The sequence below is a fragment of the Grus americana genome, chromosome 1 (assembly GCF_028858705.1).
Source record: "Grus americana isolate bGruAme1 chromosome 1, bGruAme1.mat, whole genome shotgun sequence".
In the NCBI taxonomy this organism is placed as follows: Eukaryota; Metazoa; Chordata; class Aves; order Gruiformes; family Gruidae; genus Grus; species Grus americana.
The window spans coordinates 207,667,930-207,687,029 of record NC_072852.1 but is presented as its reverse complement, the minus strand read 5'-3'; the positions used below and the strand labels follow the sequence as shown (position 1 = coordinate 207,687,029).

Sequence of the window (19,100 nt, the reverse complement as noted above, 5' to 3'; positions counted from 1 at the left end):
CTGGGAACTGCTGACACAAATGACAGCCCTTTGGAAAACTGCTGAGGATGGTGAGCAGGCTCCAGCGCCTGGGAAAAAAACAGCAGTGGAAACCCCACCGGCACAGCCCAAGCCACAGATGGCTGAGAATGAGCTGTTATAGCTTGCTCATGGGGAACGAGAGGTAGGTTTTTGTCTCCTTCAGTTCCCATCCAGGGCATACATGCAAGGTTTCATTCCTCATGAAAAAGTCTTGGAGGAAAAGCCTAACTCTTGGCTTTTCAGATAACCCAAGCTGTACATCCGATGTGGTTCACTGTCCCCACAGGAGAGCAGAAGGTGGCTTTGCAGGGGACCCTGCCTGCTCAGTGGGGAGAGAAGGGACCGAGATATGGATGGAGTCATGGAGTGCCATCATTTTTTTGAGGGGAGCTTGGGGTTAGTGGTTACTGGAAGGAGGGAAAAGGGAAAGGGCAGCCTCTGTCACACCATCTTTTGGGGAGAAGCCATGGGATTCCTCCATGCCCTAGAAGAAGGTGCCTCCAATTTGCTCAGACCCACTGGGCATGATTCCAGTGTGCAGGTCTCAGCGAGCACAGAAAAAGGCTCAAAAGCAGTTGCTTTCTTTGGAGGAGAGGGAGTCAGGCAAAAATTAATGTTTTTAATGGAATTTAAAGCTTATTCTTAATTTATAAGTGATAGCAAAAAAACCCTAAACAAACCTCTGAAAAGAGAATCATAGTGACCAGCGTGGATAGGATTGACTGTGACAGTGAACTGCCTGGTAAAGCCACAGGAAGGTTTTTTAGTGTATTGGCACTATTACAAACATGTCAGTGTTAAAGGAGGTGTCTTCTTGGCTATGACAAAGCGTAGGTCCATTGCTGTTTATCACACAATAAAAAGATACAGCTATCCCCATACACTGACTTTGTTGCAACTGGGGGGTCTGGTCCGTCATCTCTTGAAGTCAACAGGGAGAACATCGTTGACCTGAGGAAGGCTCTTTGCCCCACACCTGGAGCCATTTCCATTTGAGAAGTGCTACCCGTTAATGTCAGATTGCTGATGAATTTTTCAGTAGTGTGCATGTGAAAGTAATAATTGGCTATGTATTACCTCAAGGGATGATTAAATCACCCAGTGTCTCAGTCGGGATGCAGCTGGATGGATCCTGTTAGACACTGTTCTTCTGTAATTGACCTGAGCAGACTTTCTTTATGGTTGTTTCTCACCAATAGCTCATACCGGTTACACGGCATCACTGTGTTCGTCAGAGTCTCCCGTGAATCACCAGACCAGGGGGTGGATAATTGTTACTTTGGTTCCCTGCTGAGAGTTTAAATAACATGCACAAATCAAAAGCCCCTTATTGCTACAAAATGCAAGTCTAGAGAGTACTCAAGCAGTAATGTGAAAGGAGAAGAGGAGCTGGTGTGCTTCACACTTCAGCTAGAACAAATGCCACTGCAATGCTGATATTTTTATGGTGGAGGCAGTTTTGTTTTCTTAAGCAGCAAGCAGACCTGGCTGGAAAATGGCATTTCTCTTTTATGAGATATTTAGAAGTTTCAGCTTTTGGGTTTGTTCTGATGTGGAGTAAAACCAAGGTCTTCTCTAGTTTTTCAAAAGAACTGCAGAGAGACAGGCGTTTGGTGACAGGTACTCACTCTCCACCATGCCATGTCTGAGACTGGTGGCCAAACTCTTGCTCAGTGTAATTACTGGTGGGGGCCATCCTCCCACCGTGCCTGCAGGCAGAGGGGACATTGTGTCAGGTGGGGCTGAGCCCTGGATGCATCCAGGTCCTCCTGCAATTAGAGAAGGGACCTGCAGAGGATGTGGGGCGGGACGTGGCCACAGCATCCCACTGCACAGTTTGCAGGGAAGGGTGGGCAGCCAGGAGAAAATCAGCTGCATTACCTTAATCCCAGCGGCAAAACATTAGGTGTCTGTGCCATGACTGACCATGGAGGCAGAGATCATGCCCTCATAAATTGGCACCAGCCTCTTGGGGGAAAGAAGACTTATTTCTCTTGGAGAAAGGAGTCCTGGTTTTAGCTGAGAGGGTTGATTTTCTTCATAGTAGCTAGTGTGAGGATATGTTTTGGATTTGTGCTGGAGACAGTGTTGATAATATAGAGATGTTTTTGTTCTATGGACTTATTGTTGAGCAGTGTTTACACGGGGCCAAGGCCTTTTCTGCTTCTTGCACTGCCCTGCCAGCGGGATGGCTGGGGGTGCACAAGAAGTTGGGAGGAGACACAGACAGGACAGCTGACCCAAACTGACCAAAGGGATATTCCATACCATATGACGTCATGCTCAGTTTATAAGGAGCTTGGGGGGAAGAGAAGGGGGGGGGGCAGCGGCATTCGGAGTGATGGCGTTTGTCTTCCCAAGTAACCGTTACGCGTGACAGGGCCCTGCTTCCCTGGAGATGGCTGAACACCTGCCTGCCCATGGGGAGTGGTGAATGAATTCCTTGCTTTGCTTTGCTTGTGCGCGCAGCTTTTGCTTTACCTATTAAACTGTCTTTATCTCAACCCACGAGTTTTCTCACTTTAACTTTTCCAATTCTCTCCCCCATCCCGATGGGGGGGGGAGCGAGTGAGTGGCTGCGTGGTGCTTAGCTGCCGGCTGGGGTAAAACCACGACAAGGAGGGAGATTTGTTTCTCTTCCCACCACCATAGCAGGGCTTTCACACTCCATGTTACGTGGTAGCTATGAGCAAGCTTGCATCTTACTGTTCTCTCGAGGTCCCACTTGGTCTGCTTTTTAAATATCCCAGCCTACCCAAGCAAGACTTGAGTCTTCCCTCTTCCACCCACGTGAAACCATCAATGCGCATCTGTCTGTGTGTCTGTCCAACAAGCGTGCCACAAGGCCAGGCAGGTGGTCGGCCAGGACCTGGTGGCCCCGCACCAGCACCTCCCGAGCGCTGGCATCTTTCACTGATGGAGCTGGGGCTGGGGAGCCCAGCGGCCCCGCTCCTGCAGCCCGGGGAGAGGCTAAGCCGGGAGCAAGCATGGGCTTGCCCTTGGATGGCGAAATACGGGCCTGGGGGACGTCAGAGCTGTGTGTGGGTGAGCCGCAGGGAGCAAAGGTGCTGGATTAACCCTGAACTGGAGGAGGATGGATTAGGAGCCAGACCAGGTGCGGGATGCCATATCCCCTATATGCAGCCAGATAAGGAGGGAAGGACAAGGCATCCTTCATATGGGCCACTGAGGTCTCATTTTGCCATGTAATTCTTCCAACAGTCACCAACACCACCACCATTTTACCAGCCCCTTTTCTGCTCTTGTCTGATCCTGGGGAAAACATTCAATGAGAGACCAGTTGGATTCCTCTTTTATTTTTCCCTGCAGAGCTCTGATTTTTTTTAGCACAGAATGACATCCCCAAAGCCAGCTTCCTCTGAAGAGAGAGCTGTAAATATTTTATGTCTATCTCAGTCCTCTGAAAAATAGTGCAGCTTAAACAAAAAGCTAAAGTGTTTCCCATCTGCCAGCAGAGATCCTGCCTGAGCCTCCAGTGCATTGAATGACATGCTTGGGTTTTTGAGCCAAGAAGCTTCCTCAGCCTGCTCTTGTCCCTCACCAGGGAGAAAGTTATGATGATTACGGCTGTGGTGTCCATCGGGGTCTTGGTGAGACAGAGCTCTGCTCTGACTCTCCCACAGCCGAGTGACCCAAGAGCTGCTGCCTGTCCCTGCCTGCCCCACAAGTAACCCCGGACTCCCCGCTGCCTGTGGCTGGCCCGGGACTTATATTCTTCGTCCCACCAGCCACCCTTCCCTCCTCTCCCTCGCTCAGCTCAGGTAACCCAGCAGTGTTACTGAATTGGAGAGCATGCTGAGCGGGGGCAGTGCCCAGGGCATGGGGACGGGGAACTAAGCTCAGCCGCGAGGTTCTGCTGCTGCTCGAGAGGCAGCGGTGCAGCACCGCCCCCCCCCCTCAGTGTTTGGGACACCCGTAAGTTCCCACCCAACCTCATCCCTGGGCCAGGTGGTGCCCAGAAAGACTTTCCTAGCAAAAAGTGTCTGTTTTCAGACAGAATTTGCCAACCAACCACAGTGGGATGGCCTTTCTCATCCCATTGCCTGGTGTGACCCTCTGTCTCCATTCACCCTGCTCTTTTGGGGGAGCACAGTGCTTGCAGCTGGGCAGATGTTTAGCAGAAGACAGGCTCCAGTGTGAAGAGCAGGACAAGCTGTGAGGGACAGGAGTTTTGACATGGGTACCCGAGTGCAAGGCTCAGGCGATGTGGCTGGAGAAGGGACAGGAGGCTGGTGACATCCACCACCACCCCAGCACAGGGTGGGAAGAGAGCAGAGACACCCCTTTTTGTGGGTAAACCCTCCTGCAGCGCTGCAAAATGACCGCTCATCACCGCCTCGCCCCATCGCACCCGGGAGCTTGGCTTGGGCTGCAACCATCTGCTCCATTTGTCTCCAAGGCAGATCGGTGCCCCTGGCTCTAAATCTGCCAGGGAGCTCCTGACTCACAGTGTAAGAGCCATGGAGCACCGGTCCCGGCTGCTCACCTTTCTGAAGGTAGTTTTGGCTCCCCTGGATGTTTGTGCAGGAGAGAACGAGCCTGTGCCCGGTGGGACGACCACAGCCCTGCACGGACACGCCGGGAGGAGGGTAAGAGCATGCCCCATGTCAGCAGGCCTGGAAAAGCCATCAGGACTCAGTGTCACTGTAATTACAGGCCTGCTATGTAGGATTTTTTTTGTTTTTAAAAACAAGCTTAATCCAAAGCCTCCATTGCACATCGGTTGGTTGACTTCTGTCCAAGTGGAGTGGGTTCTCCAAGTGTCTCCCTCTACAGAGGCAAAGCCTTGGGGCATCCCCATCCTCAGGGTGCATCCTGGGGCCAGTGTCCCAGCGGCGTGGTGGGAGAGCTTTGATGCTACCAGGGCTGCTCCTCCTGCTTTGCAGATGTGGTGGGTGAGTCTAGACGTGAGGATGTCCTTGGGACATCCTGGCACAGCCAGGGCTCCTCATCTGTGCACAGGCAGTGGCACAGTCCGAATCTTTCACTGCCCCACACACCGGCTGCAGCCAGCACCATTGTCACCGCACTGGCATTCCCAGAAACGCCTCTTGGTATGAGCTCGGATGCTTTCTCCTTCGCAATCAGAGCTGAGACATGCCTCTGGAGGAGGTGTGGGAATGTGCGGTCTTTGAGGGTCTTTGCTCCCCAGCTGATGTCTGCTGCTCCCGGACCTGCTGGCTCCCTAAATACACAGGCAGCCTGCGACCCACCTCATGCCAGTGTCCCAACCTTCTCACGCCACACGAAGGTGCCAAGCACAGCCAGATACTGTCAGAGGCATTAGGCAATGCTGACCAAAGCTGGGATGGGGTGATAAAACCAAGACCCAGCTGGAGAGGCCACCAATCAGAGTTGGCTTAAAGGCTGTACAAAATATTTCTCTTCGTCATTCAGTGCACGTGGGTGCTTGAAGCCCTCCTGGTCGTGGGAATGGGAGCTCTTTGCCTCCCAGGCAGGAGGTTTTCTGTCTAACCTGATGGCTGGAAGTCCTTCATAGCTCAGCTCATAATTTTGAAATCACCTCCTGAGTACCATAATCTGTCAAGAGAGATGATGGATGGAGCTGGTCTTTTAGGAGATGGAGCAAAACCCAAGATCCATTCACATCTGTCTCAGGTGTGTGGACTGCCTATGCTCAAGTGAGCTTGCTGCTGTCGTGCACAAATTGGAGCTTCACTTCTGAGATGTCCTTGTTATAAATCATCTGGGAAAACTAGCAACTCTGACAAAACATTGCGGGGTGTGAACATCTGCTGGAGTCATTCACTCTATGGTAAGCCCATATTCTTCCTTGTGAGAATATGATGTAATTAAGACCCCCTTCACTGTTTGCTCTCCGTTCTCAGCCTTCTCTCCTCCCTTATGCTTGGCACAAGGGGCTTCTCTGGGAAGCTCACCAATGTGGTATCCCATTCTCTTGTGGTACTTATTCCTCTTCTGAGACTGCCTGCAGTGGCATTTGATCATGGCAGAAATCCCTTTTCTGGTGTCACCTTTCCCCAGGTGCTTCTGACTCAACGGAAAACCCAGGAAGATACCTGCCATCCTTATCAAGATGTAACTAGCCCAGACACTGCTGCATCACATCATTTTTTCAGCCTGTATCACCGATGACTCACCCTCCATTTACAGCAGTCAGGGACTATTTCACTCTACCTTTCCTCCCGGCCACAGGCCACCCCACAACCTGTGCAACCCACCAAGCTTCAGATCAGCTCTTCCAGTGCTGTGGATGCTTTCAAGACTGTGCCACTCCTTCTCCTAGGCACTCCCTGTACGTGCTGCTGCAAACCACCAAGAAAGGCAGGATTGAAAGCAGGCAGCCCAGCATCTCCGTTAGCTTTGATGTTTGGGACATATGAATTAGCAAAGCCTCTCTTCAAGGCGATCTCCTCGCAGGGCCACTGCTGATCATTGAGGTATTTATATGGCCGGTTGGTGTTTTTTTCCTCTCCTGCACTTCCGCGGGTTACTTTCCCAAAGATAATTATATGACTCAGGAAGACAAACGCATACCTTGCATACTTGTGGGAACCATAATGCCGATAGTTGGTGTAGAGCATTTTGAAGCTCTTTGAACACACAAGAGCAGCTGAATTCCCGTGACTTACCTACCCAAACTGAAGCAAGTCCAGGCAATGGCTGCATAGTTTTTGTTGAGCCCTTACCCAACAGAGAACAAGCGTCTCCCCAAGAAAGCTTTGGTCTTGCAGCACCGGGACACGGACACTTTTTCTCGCCAGAGAAATCACGGGTATTTTGTCAGGTAAGATTTACCATTTCTATTTTACTGGTTTTTGAAAGATCTTGTCCAAATGGAATCTGGAAAAGGAACATTTTCTACTATGAATGCAAAAAAAAGGCAGTTGTGTGCTTTCTGAGAGGTCATGGGAACAGCACAGAGAAATCATCCTCTCTTAAACAGATAAGTGATTGTTATGGGTAAAATTACCTGGCAGCTAAATGCTTGTGAAGATAACTGGCAAAAATAAGGTGCGGTGGCGTCTGGTATCGCTAGTTTAGCACAGACAGCTCTGCAAAAGACACAAAGGGAGACACAGCCTTTTCTTCAGGCGCTTTAACATTTGAATTGTCGAGCTGCTATTCAATTTGCAGATTTTGGAAGAAAAACAGAGAAGTAAGAAAGAGAAATTTTATTCCATGCAGTAACTTGGAGGACCTTACAGATCTTAAAACCACCCCAAATCAGGGTCGACATGCGCACCCAGCATCTCCTGTACCTTGCCACCAGAGCAGTGGTCAGTGGCAGTGGCACTGCGAGGTGGCTCCTGGCATCCTGTTGTGCCTGCGGGATGGCTGCTCTTCAGGACTTTTTTGGGGTGTACCTCTGTTCAGGAGTGAGCTTGACTGCAACTGAAGCTAGTATTTTTAAAGCTTTTCGAGCTTTTTTTTCTGGTTCCTGGCTATCTGTGTAGATGTGTGTCCCTAGCTAGGGATGAGCTATTCGAATGAAATCATGACGTGTAAATAGGGATGTATGTATTGATTTGCCTCCTACCTTTATATCCAAAGGGATATAGAGGATATAGACGAGCTTCTAGGAGTCCCCATCAGTGCAGGTGACTTGAAACTACTCACCTGCCAATATCTGCCCTGATATCAGATTAGGATAGGTCCTCCAAAAGGACTTCATCATACAGAGGGCTTGTCAGAAACAAACACCCTGGGGTCCCTGAGCAATGCCAGGAGCCTGCCTGCCACGGCCCCTGAGCCCCTTCCTGCTCCGACCATCCTCGCAGCCCTGAACCATGGCAAGGGGACGGTGGCTGTGCTTTTGGGAAGGCTCCTTTCAGGGCAGATCATGTGTTTCCTGGCTCCTGAAGGCTTTTGTTCATCGGGGTGAGGGGAGCGATACGACTTGCAGCTTGTCCTGACATGTCTGCTGTGTGTAAACCCGCAGCTTTTATAAAAAGGGCTCCTGTCCTGGGGACTGTGGAGCCTTCAAGTGCTTCTTGGCTCTGGGCTTCTCCTTTAGCTGTCGTAAGATCAGATTAATGATGTATTAGTTCAAGATAACTGCCATGAGATCATGTAATTACCTTGTGATCATGCTTAGTGCCAGTTGGCTGAAATTCGCCGCTTTTAAAAAAACCCCGTTTCAGACCAGCAACAAATAGGGCTTTTTGAATGATGGCATTAACAAATAGCTCATTAGTCACTTTTTGGGCTAATTAAGGGAGAGCACATCCAAGGCAGGAAAGAACGGCAGCGGGTGATTAAAGGCAGCCGTCAGGCTGAGCTGTGCAGTATGGGGGAAGCAATTTGTCACCTTGGGCCCTTCGCCACGGCCATCGTGCTCCCAGTTACACGGCTTCGTGATAGACCTCTCCAAGGCCTGATCTTGCCCTGCTTGGCTCCATAAGGGTCAATCAGACCTTCTCGTTCCCACTCCTGTTGCCCTTGGGCAGATGAATAGCTGCTGAGAGGCAGGTGCAGAAAGGCGATGCCTTTGCAGGGCAGCAATACCTGCCCAAGAGCAGCTGCTGCTTGCCCAAGCGATGTGACTTCACCTCGGCACCGCTCCCACATTTGACATACGTGGCCTTTTTGACACATAAAAGTTTTGCTCTGAGCAAAACTGAGGGTCAGGGGATGCTTCAACTCCTCTGGACTCATTGGGAGTGGGAAGAGTCTGGGTTACCATGTAGGCACCGTAAGGATGTATATAACATATTGGTGAGCATGAGGCTGGACATTTCCAGCCCATGCCTGACAAGAGGAAGGCCGTGTAGCTATCCCAGTATTTTTTCATGGCTGAGAAGCAGCCCAGGGAAAGCAGTCTTTTCTCGTAGCATTTAATCCCATGTGCGGCTGCTGCAAGACTGCTGCTCGAGACCTCCCACAGTCTGCCTGAGCTCGCTCCCTCTTCTCCAGCTGGACCAAGATCCTTTCTTCAGTCCCCACTTCTTGCCTCAGCCTCAGTCCTGCCTTGGCTGCCCACCTCATCCCTTTGGCATGGTGAATGTCTGTCCCAAACCCCACAAATTGCCTGGAGGCACAGGAAAGGGTCGGTGTCCTCTCTTGCTGGAAAACACACTAGCAAGGGCCAGTCCTTGCTGCAGGGTTTGCAACATGAGCAGAAGCAGAGATTTCTCTCCCCCTTCCCACCCTTCCTTGCCAAACTGATACCCAACCTCACTGTTATTGGTGTCCTTCTTGGTGCCCCGTCTACCAGTCCTCCCATGGCTAGTGGCCATCTCAGCTGTTGTGCAGCTCTTTCTCTTGCCCCCATCCCTGCTGATGCTCACTCCCCCTTTACACCTGCAACACACTAGTGGTGGCTCTGCGGTCACCTGCCCTGGCCTGATCACCAAGCCCCATGATGGCATGGCTTGGGACTGCTCTGCTGCGCAACTCCACCAGGCCGGATCCTGCTCAGTAGGGTTCACACATATGAGCTCTTCTTAGGTGCTACAGGGCGTTGGAAAGGTTGTTCATCTAAACAAACAAGTCATTAAGCACAAAGTGCTCCTGTGTGGTGCTTTGGGGGCTCAGACCAACAAGGTGGTATGTCGTTATCGCCAGCCCTAGGTGGTCACCAGTGCTAGCAATGCGCAAGGTCACATTGGGCTAAGCATCTCACGAAACTGTGCCCTCCTTTATTCCTCACAGAAGAAAGGAGAAGTAGCTGAGTCTGCATCTTCTGGAAGATGCCACTGATTTTTCCCCTCAGTCAAAGTAGGTGGATGCAGCTAGAGCTCTGAATTTGAACCATATGCAAGGAGACGCTGTAGCTCAGAGAAATGGGAGATCCTTTGTACAGCATCTGCATCTCTGCTCAGCAGCACCTGGTTTTGGTGAGCCACGTGGACAGAGGCAATTTTGAGGGCAGTGCTTGGGCAAACACTGCCAGCATCTTGTTCTCCAGATCAAGCCCCTGCAGGCTGGAGAGTTTAGGGTTTGACACTTTAATCTCTTATCTGTCTGGGTTAGTCTCAGGTCATTAATTTTTATTTTCCTGCTGCTCTGGCCATGTGAATTCTGCAGTTTATGGTACTAAAAAAAAAAATAAATCCCCATGCAGCTGCTGAGCGCCCAGAGAGGCTGCATGGCGATTGTCTTAAACTGGAAATGATCCAGAAGAGGAGCTTAACTGGGGCTTGTCCTCTGACAGCCACTTCTTACAGATTAGAGAGGTTGTAAAACACGGCTGAAATGGTCATTTCAATGTTACAATATTTTATTCTGCAGTTTGGAAGAGATTTGCAGATTAGGCTGAAAATGGGCAGTGGTTTGTGATCTGTGCGGGTGTTACTGAGGCACAGTGAAAGATGTGAAGTGAAAGGGGTCTTAATTCACACCCTCCCATTATGTGTTTCTTAGAGGATTGGTGGAAGTTTTGGGTGTGTAAAATGAGCTCCCCTGCCCTAAATGAAGACTGAACATAGGATCCGAGTGCAGGCACTTTGGAAAAATCTGACGTTTGATTTATCTTCTTCTTAAAAGATGGAGGTAATAGGCATTGACTATTGACTGCAACAAGGCTGAGTGCTTCATACAGCTGGACCATAACTCCTAGCCCTCGCGAGGCACCAGGCTGAGCGGCAATGCCTCTTCTTCCAGCTTTGCATGGTAGCAAGAAGTCCGTTACACAAACATTAATGCAGCTAATGGGCCTTGGTCTGTGTTTGTACCCGTCCCTTTACCTCCCACCCCATCCTGCTGGTTGGCCGCTCTGGAGGGTGGGCACGACGGATGCTCCGCGGTGAGACAGGGACCACAAACCCATCCTTGTCCTCCGCTGGCTCCAAGCTCTGCTGTGCTCTCATGTGAAGGGATGGATGTCCCAAAGCTACACTGATGACTGAGGTTTATGATCTTTTAGGTGTTTCTCATTGCCAAAATTATTGTCCCTAATAAATGTTGTCTTTTGCTTTCTCTAGTATTGGTTGGACCTTACGCGTTGGTAAAGTCAGAAGTTTTGCATTTGCAATTAATCTTCTGTGTGACAGAAGCTCAGGGCTTGTGTCTATATGATTTCATGTCTATGTGACTCTGAACAGAGGGGGACAGTGGGCAAAGAGCTGAGGTCCGGAGGTTTCCTCTTTTTTTCTTTAGAAATGAGTGAATATGGAAAAGCCGTTTTATTTTCTATGTTATGTTGGTAGATTGCCCTTTCGTTCTTTCTCTTTTATTGAACTTGCAGACAAACCTCTCCCTTGGCAGGTGGGAAGAATAAATTGCTAGCAGTACACACTGACAAGGTGCTTTTCAGTAGTGGAGCTGTACAAATAATAGGTTTTTCTTTTCAGTGGCTGAATAGAAAAATTGAAAATAGTTTTTGTTTTGGGTCACTCTCTAAAGGAGAATGTTTCTTTTCTTTGATTTCTTTTCATAAGCATTGCACGAGACATTCTAGTTTGAGATTATTTAGCACTTTCATAACTTAAAAAAAGATGAAAAAAGAAAAGAAAAAGCAAACTAGGTCACTTCAAAAATGTCATTTGAAAGAACAACAAAAACAGTTTCATTTTTTAAATGTCAAAATGGAGCTTTGCAGGTTTCTCAGAACTTTTTCCCTTCTCTTTCAGCTAAAACTAATTATATATTCAGCCAAATCCACCCAGAGTCTTGGTACCTCTTAATTGCGCTTCAGGTGAATTGGCTACATCAAAAATCCCCAGTCAAGCTCCGCCTGCATGCAGCAGTGACTGGTCCTGTTTACTGCTCAGCAAACGTGCACGCACAAGTATTTAATTCTACTTAATTAAGGTATTGAGCAAGAGAGCAGGTGAAATGACCTCTTGCAGGTCTGGCCGGCCAGGGAAGCACTGGCACAGCCATGATTCGCCCTGGTGAGACCTGGCAGCACGCTGGGGCAGGAGCTCGAGTTGTGCCGTGCCAAGAGCCAACGGGGCTATACACCAACGTGGGGCTGCTGCCCCCCCCAGCTCCGGCATCTCCCCCCCCGATGGGATGGTGGCTGGGAAGTACCAGTGCTTGGGAAGTGCAGTGGTGTGGCTCGGCCATGCTTCGCTTCCCCATGGAGATAGGGCCCATCCATCTCTTTCTTCACCTGGTTTCCTAAGGAAACAGCACTGGTATGATGGTGTCCTTCCATCACTACCTGCCCATCCCTCCCAGGAGCGCTCTGAATTCAGGGCCCTGGCAGCATTAAATTCCAACAAATTCCTACAAATTATGATGATGAAAAACAGGGGCGGAGTAGAAATGCACAGCTGCCAGTGTGGCAGGTTCCAGGGGCTTCACCCCACCATCAGTGCCATTTGGGGTCTGGGTTTGCCTGGGACAATGTTAGGGAAAGTCCCTGTTGTCACCTCCTCTTTGGCATCTTCCCACAGAGGCAAAAAAGCTCTGCAGTACTTTTTTGTTGCGTCCCAACACTGTTTTGTGCTTCCTTAATAAATTAGCAGTTGTTGATGCTGGAAGTACTCCATTCCCTCCCAAATCCATGTAATTCTGAAAATGTAGGGATGGATGAAATGCCCCTGTGTGCCTGCTTCACCAGGGATACACAGGTCCAAGGGGTCAGGGAGGGAAAATGCCTCCATGTATTCTCATGGACTCCCAGCTGCAGCAAACCTGTAGGTAGCACCAAATGGCTGATAGACAAGAAAACAATTCAGTGTCTACACCAGAAAGGGAGTTTTTGGGGTTAGAAGCTCCAGCTTTAACTGCTCAATAATCTACGTCCTCCCCAGCAGCTCACAGCCACAGCTCCAAAGCTGGGGCAGCTGTGAGAGCTGAGCAGCCAGTGGTGGCACTGGTTGGTAACACACAACTGATAACCCTCAGCTTGTAGCTCCTGTCCATGGAGGGGCTGAGATGCAGGAGCGAGGGCCAGCACCCTTGCCCGCTCCCCCAGCCAGCCAGGACCCCAGGATGCAGTCAGTTGGGCACGTGGAGCCAGGAGACACACACCTGATGGATGCCCTCATGGCACGTCACCCTGCTCAGAAATAACCCCCCATTCCTGTAAATATTGTGAGGGATTAGGAATTTCTCAGCCTTGGTCAGACTAACAACAGAAAATGGAAGAGGTCCAAGCATCAGTGGCCTTTTGACACAGCAGGGACACTCATCATGGTGATAAGTCAAGGCTTGGCAGAGTCAGCTCCTCCTTGGTCCAACAGTCCCCTGTAAGCCATGTGATTTTTTTTTCTTGAATTTTTTTTCTTTTCTTTTTTCCTGATATATTGACTAGACATTTTCCACTGCTGAGGGAAGCTTCTCAGCAGCTGGCCATGGTGTGGACCATGACAGGCACTCAGAGTATCTTCTGGTTATTCTCCAGAGAGAGCAGCAGAAGGCATTGAAAGCAGATCTTTGATGCTGCAGATCAGAGATGGACCCTGGTGAAAACTGGAACCTGGATGAAACCAACTGGTTGTCTCATGGTGGGATCCATCCCTTTGCCAGTGTGAAAGGAGGTAGGATATGATTGCTGGTTTTTAATCCACCTAGTGAACACGCTGGGAGCCTTCCTGCTGTGCTGCTTGCCCTTCACTGTGCTTGCAGTGGTCCCAGGGGTTTTGCTGGGCTGTGTCCAAAGCAAGGCAGTACTCACTGTGAAGGTGGGAAAGGTCTGATCCAAGCTGCAGTGTCTTGCCAGAAGCTGGCAGACTGACACAGGCACTCAATCTCCAGCTTGTCTTCCTTCTCCAGAGTGGCCTTTTGCCAAAAAAAACCCCAACCAACCCACCCCACCTTTGGCAAGTTAATATGCCATTTGTGCTGGATGTGACCACCCTCATTCTTCACAAGCAGGACTCTGCAGATGAGAGCGGTTGGGGAGGAATGAGGAGGAGAGCTGGAAAAATATCTCCTTCTCTCTTCAGTTATATTCATGTGGGACAATTTAGGATAGCTCCAGGGAGACACACTGTCCCAGTGGTGACAGGAGGGCCGAGGGCTGTCCCAGCTGGGCTTCCCTGTGCAGGACCATTCAAGGTTTCAGCCCACTTTACCATGACCCCAAGGCTGGGGTCCATCACTCTCCAGAAATTGCCAGCGTCAGGAAAGCACTGCGGACAGATGCAATGGGAAATAGCTGGCAGAGCTATTTCTTGTATCGATTCATCTCTACCTCATTTCCAGCCAGCTGCTGGGACAAGCTCACCCTTGTCACTGGAGGTCCCCGTACCCGGGGCCAGCACAAGCTGCGCCTCTTTGGGCAAAGCTCCTTCTTTGGCTGGGACACGCTGTGCCCCAGACTAAAACCAAAACAAACCCACAGCCTTCCAGATGACAGCACCTTGGGAACGGAAACATTTTGCTTTGGTAAAATGCTTCCCTTATCTCCATCTGTTTCCCTCAGCTTCCCGCTGATAGCCCAGATGCCTGGGGAAGGGGAAAGGGACAGTCTGAGATGTGGCATCGCCTCCTTTTCCGTGAGAGCTGAATTAGATAAGGAGGTTTATGCTGTTGAACCCGGCAGCCCTGGGTTCAGTGTCCCCAGCCAAGCACCCCTGGGTGGCATCCTTATGACAGCACATCTGCTGCTTCTGCAGGTACTCAGCCCAGGGTGGCTCCAAGGGACCAGCACAGGGATGCTTGCTGCAGTCCATCCTTTTTCCTCATTAGGACAATCTCTACGTCTGTTATTTTTCCAAACTCTTCGCCATGTGCATGGCATGTGTTACTCTTTATAGGTTGGGTTATACTGTTGGGTTTGGGATCCCACCATGCTTGCGTCTATAAAGCAGAGGAGGGTGGTCACTGCCATCAGGAGTTTACAAAAATCTAAAAGTTAAATGTGGATATACATTGGTCTTTAGTTTTGTATGCAGCCCGTTGCTATCCTAAATTAGTGACTCACAGCCTTTTCTAACTAATGGGCCTAACAGCATTTTATAATAGAGGGAGAGATCTCTTAGAAGTCTCACAGGTATGGATTACTATATGAGGTCATGCACGTGCCCTTCTTAAATATCCTCCTTGAAACCCCTAGGAACAGTCCACAGATCCCAGACCAGAAGTTTTTGGGTTTTTTTCTTCAGTCTAGCCCATGCATTGAACAAATGCCATGAACCTGGGAAAAAAAAAAAAACCAAACCAAAAACCAACAGGAAAAAAAACCTCTCTGCAAATTTCTTTTTTTAAATTGCACTGAGTTTCTGCAACTTAGCAGCATTTTGACATTGAAATAGATGTTTGAAAATAAAGAAATCCCCACCAACTCCAAGGCACAAATGGCATTTAACACTTGGCTGCAGATCCTCCTGGCAGTGAGGGATGCCTGTGTGCTGTGCTCTGCAGCTGGGAGCAGCAATGATGGGTGGGCTTGTGGTGGGATTGGGTTTGGGATCCAAGATAATCTCCCATGAGCTTTTGGTGAGAGATGCCACCAGTTCAGGGGTTTCCAGAGCCCATGATCTGACCTGTCACAGGCATTGAGTTACAGCAGTATTATTATCAGATGACTCGAGGGTTTGCTCAGCTTCTGAAAAATCCTGGCTGGAGCATTTTCCTGCTCCCACTGGTTAAACCTACGCCAGCTGCCATTGTCAGAGGAGACTGTAGCATGCAGGACAGCTTTGCTGTGGGCAGGATGCTCCTGGCTGTGCCCTGAGTGCTGGGTGAGCTGGGGAAAGGGAGCGGAGAGCCATGGCACAGCCGAAAAGGGGAGCGTGGCTGGGGGATCCCAGCGTGGGCAGAGACAGGGCAGCAGAGCTCTTGCTCTTCAGCAGTGCTGGAGGGGGAAAAGGGTTCATCCTGCCAAGTCTCTATCTTGAGCTGATTCCAAGGTTTTTCAATAACAGCTGGATTAAAAAACCCAAATGCACAACACATATAAAAGCTGTCAGGGGTGAAGTGGAAGCAAGCTGAGCAGGGGCTTATCTGCAGTGTGATTAAAACAGTGCTGTCACCCCAGCTCTCCACACCAACCTCTCCAGCTGACCTTTCCGAGCATCTGTTCTTCTTCCCACAGACAATGAGCTCTCCGAAGGTGCCCCAGCCCTGTTTGCTCTGGATCAGCTGGGTAAGTCCATGCGTGATACATTTTCCTCTTCCTTTTTTTCTACGTAGAGTAATTAGGAGATGACTTAAAACACAGGGCAGCCGCTGAATGCTTTCTGCTGCATAAATTCATCATCACCAGTGCCTCCTTGCTATGTTGCTTTTGAATGCCATCCATCAGAGGGATGGGACAGCTCGACGCTAGATGTGTTTAGTACTTTTCTGTATTAAATTGATGTGGATTTTTTTCCCCTGGGAGAGAAGCTATCACCTTTCTGGTGCAGAGCGCTCTCAGATGCTGCTGCTTCTTGACTGGGGTTTGAGGTTTAGCCCACGGCTAGCACTGGACCTTCTGTGACTTTCTGGTGCCTTGCAACATGATGAGGGTTTTTTTCCCCCTGGGAGGCAGAAGTAGAGGTGTGTAAAGCAAGAGTGAAGAGTAAGACACCCAGGGAGAAAACAACCTCAAATGGGCATGCGAAGCTGAAGCCTTCAGAGGCTGAATCCATGGGGGAGCCCTATCTGGCAGTGATCTCCCCTCAATCCTAGGGCCAATGTCAAAAAAGATGTGGTGCTCAGGAGGAGTTAGAGGTGCTCAAGATAAGGTGGGAGTAAGGACCTGAGTTGCATGCTGAGAAGCTTCTGCAGGAGGTCTGATGTGTGGGGAAGGGGGAAATCAAGCCCCCAGCCCCTCCTGAGAAAATGGGGGAAGGCTGGAGATGGAGCGTGAGGGAAAGTGCGAATTAGATGTGTTGGGAGAGACATTGGGCTCAGGTCTGTGCATCCTGCCTTGCTCTTTGCAGCATGGTGGGACCACCCCTGCACACTGCAATGCCCGTCACCTTACATGACCAAGCACCAGCCCTTCCTCCCAAGGAAAAGGCACCCTTCTCTTCACTTTCAGGGAAATGAATTCTCCATCCTTGGAGATATTCAAAAGCTGTCTGGACATGGTTCTGAGCGACTAGCTCTAGGTGGTCCTGCTTGAGCAGAGGGGTTGGACCAGATGACCTCCAGAGTTCCCTGCCAACCTCAACCAGTCTGTGATTCTGTGACTTCCCCGCTGCTCTGGAAACCCACCTTGTCCCCAGTAAGGATGGTCTGTGTGTGCACACCGGGCTGCTCACCACATGCAGCACTGATGAAGACTTGGGGTAGGAGGGTAAAAACTGCAGGAACCCAGAATGATGATTTTTATCATGTGCAACTATCTGTGAACCTTTGCTGCTAAGAGCCAGGATGTTGAAAAAATTCGTATAAATACAAAAATGCCTATGAACTGTATGATGGCCCAGTGGCGCTAGAAGGGGTGGTTGGGCCAGCAGCTGCCCTCACAGGCAGTCTATACACATCATCGCATTTTAAAGGAGTACTTGTGAGCTCTCTCCACTTGGTGTCAGGATAGAGACTGCTTTGACATGCGTTCACCCAGAGGAGTGTCCAACAGGGAACGGGAATAAATCCAAGAGCCTTCCCTTGGCTGCCTTATTCATTACCCGATTGCTGTTAAAACAGGTCAAGTAACTTTAAAATGCATTTTCTGCGACACAGCTTCCACCAGCTCCTTTTCTTCTTGATCTTCCTCTTCTTATCTGTTGACTGGTGACGTAGTAACATATGCCCATTTCTCCTAACTTTGGCAAACCCTCCAAGTCTTAGCAAATTTATTAAGTGACGAAGAACAAGCTCCCTCTCCCAAATAACAAGATTTGGTTGGTTTTAGTTGAGTAGCAAAGAAAGGCATTAGAAGCTAGACAGATGTTTTAAATGTGCAAAATGAGACTCTTGGTGACCCCTGGTCAAGGGGCAGAGATCAGGGCTGTAACATGGGACAACTTCCTGGCATCCTTCTTGTGCTAATGGGGACATAGTCTGTGCCATCCAGTGTGATCCACTGCCTCCTGAGGTGGTGGCTGGCATCTCCCAGGGCTTCTGCACAGTCTTGTTCCCAGCTGAGGGGCAGCAGGAGCTGCTTGGACCCTGCCTTCCTCTGCAGCAGTATTAGAAATCCCTCAGTCTGGAAACAATTATTCAAACCAGTGCTTGTATCACCTTACATTTCCACTCTGCCTTCCAAACACGGCACAAAACGTGATTGCTCCATCCAAGGTAGACAAGACAGACAAAGGATGTGACATAGCAGAACAAGTAATGGAAATCTGATCTCTCCTCCTGCCTCCCTCCCAGACGGTGAGTTTTCAGCTGGATCAGTCTCCTGACCTGAGTCATGCGCAGCTGCACAGTCTGCGGTGCCAGGCAAGCGAGGGGGTAAAAGCAAGCACGTGTTGGAGGGAGAGAGGACAAGACCATCCCAGTAGCAGCTCAGATTTATGCTGTGTTGAAGTGATCATCTAACCAGAGCCTGAGAATACCAGGTAAAAAATACTCATCCCTGGTCAAACAAGCCACCTGACTGGCAGGAGTTATTAGTAGAGGAGCACAGAATAAAGCAGCATTATAATAGCAACATCCTGAGACAAAACATCAATATCATAACAAAGCATCATCACCATAAACATCACAGAAAGGCAGGTCTGAGTGGGACTTCAAGAGGTCAGCTGTGCCTCCCTCCTGCCTGAAGGCAGGGCTAGGGGCTCCTGTTCACCCATCACCCCACATGAAGGACCAACCTGTCCTAGCAGCGTTCCCAGGCAATCCACCCCAGCACTTCACTGCACTGGAAGGGTTTTCTTGGTGTCCAATTTCTGTAATTTAAGCCAATTACACATTGTGCTGCCAAAGGCGAGCATAAGCAGGGAAAAGCCCTTTCATGGATCAGATGATTGTGTCTTGTCCTCTGCGGGGGCTGGAGGAGGATCCCAATGGAGGATCACTGAAATGCATCCTTTTTTTCCTGCTCATCAAGTCTGCCTTGACCTCTAGTCCTCTGTCCAGCTTTGTGGCAGCTTGTCCCAGCCTTCTGTCAACTGCAAACGTAAAAAGCCGTGCTTGGATTTTGAGTCATTCATGGAAATGCTGATCAGTACCAGATTTACGAGAGTTGTTTTGCGTCACCTCGTGCCATGAGTAACTAACCTCCAAGAAAAGTTTTGACCAGTCATGCATCCATTTTTTCATACTTTCTTCTAGTCCAGGTGCCCCTCTCTTTCTTA

General features: G+C 49.7%; 1 protein-coding gene across 2 annotated transcripts in view; it reads left to right on the top strand.

Annotated features, from left to right (window-relative positions):
- AMOTL1 (angiomotin like 1) overlaps positions 1-19,100 on the top strand; it is an 88,821-nt gene that overhangs the window by 1,749 nt on the left and 67,972 nt on the right. Inside the window, exons 2-4 of one of the 2 annotated variants that reach the window (XM_054804867.1) lie at positions 6,049-6,811; positions 13,322-13,457; positions 15,959-16,009. In XM_054804867.1, coding sequence (XP_054660842.1) covers positions 13,373-13,457; positions 15,959-16,009 — 136 coding nt within the window. In that variant the 5' untranslated portion in view covers positions 6,049-6,811; positions 13,322-13,372. The remainder of the gene's footprint in view (positions 1-6,048; positions 6,812-13,321; positions 13,458-15,958; positions 16,010-19,100) is intronic. The other variant, XM_054804873.1, reaches the window with a different exon arrangement.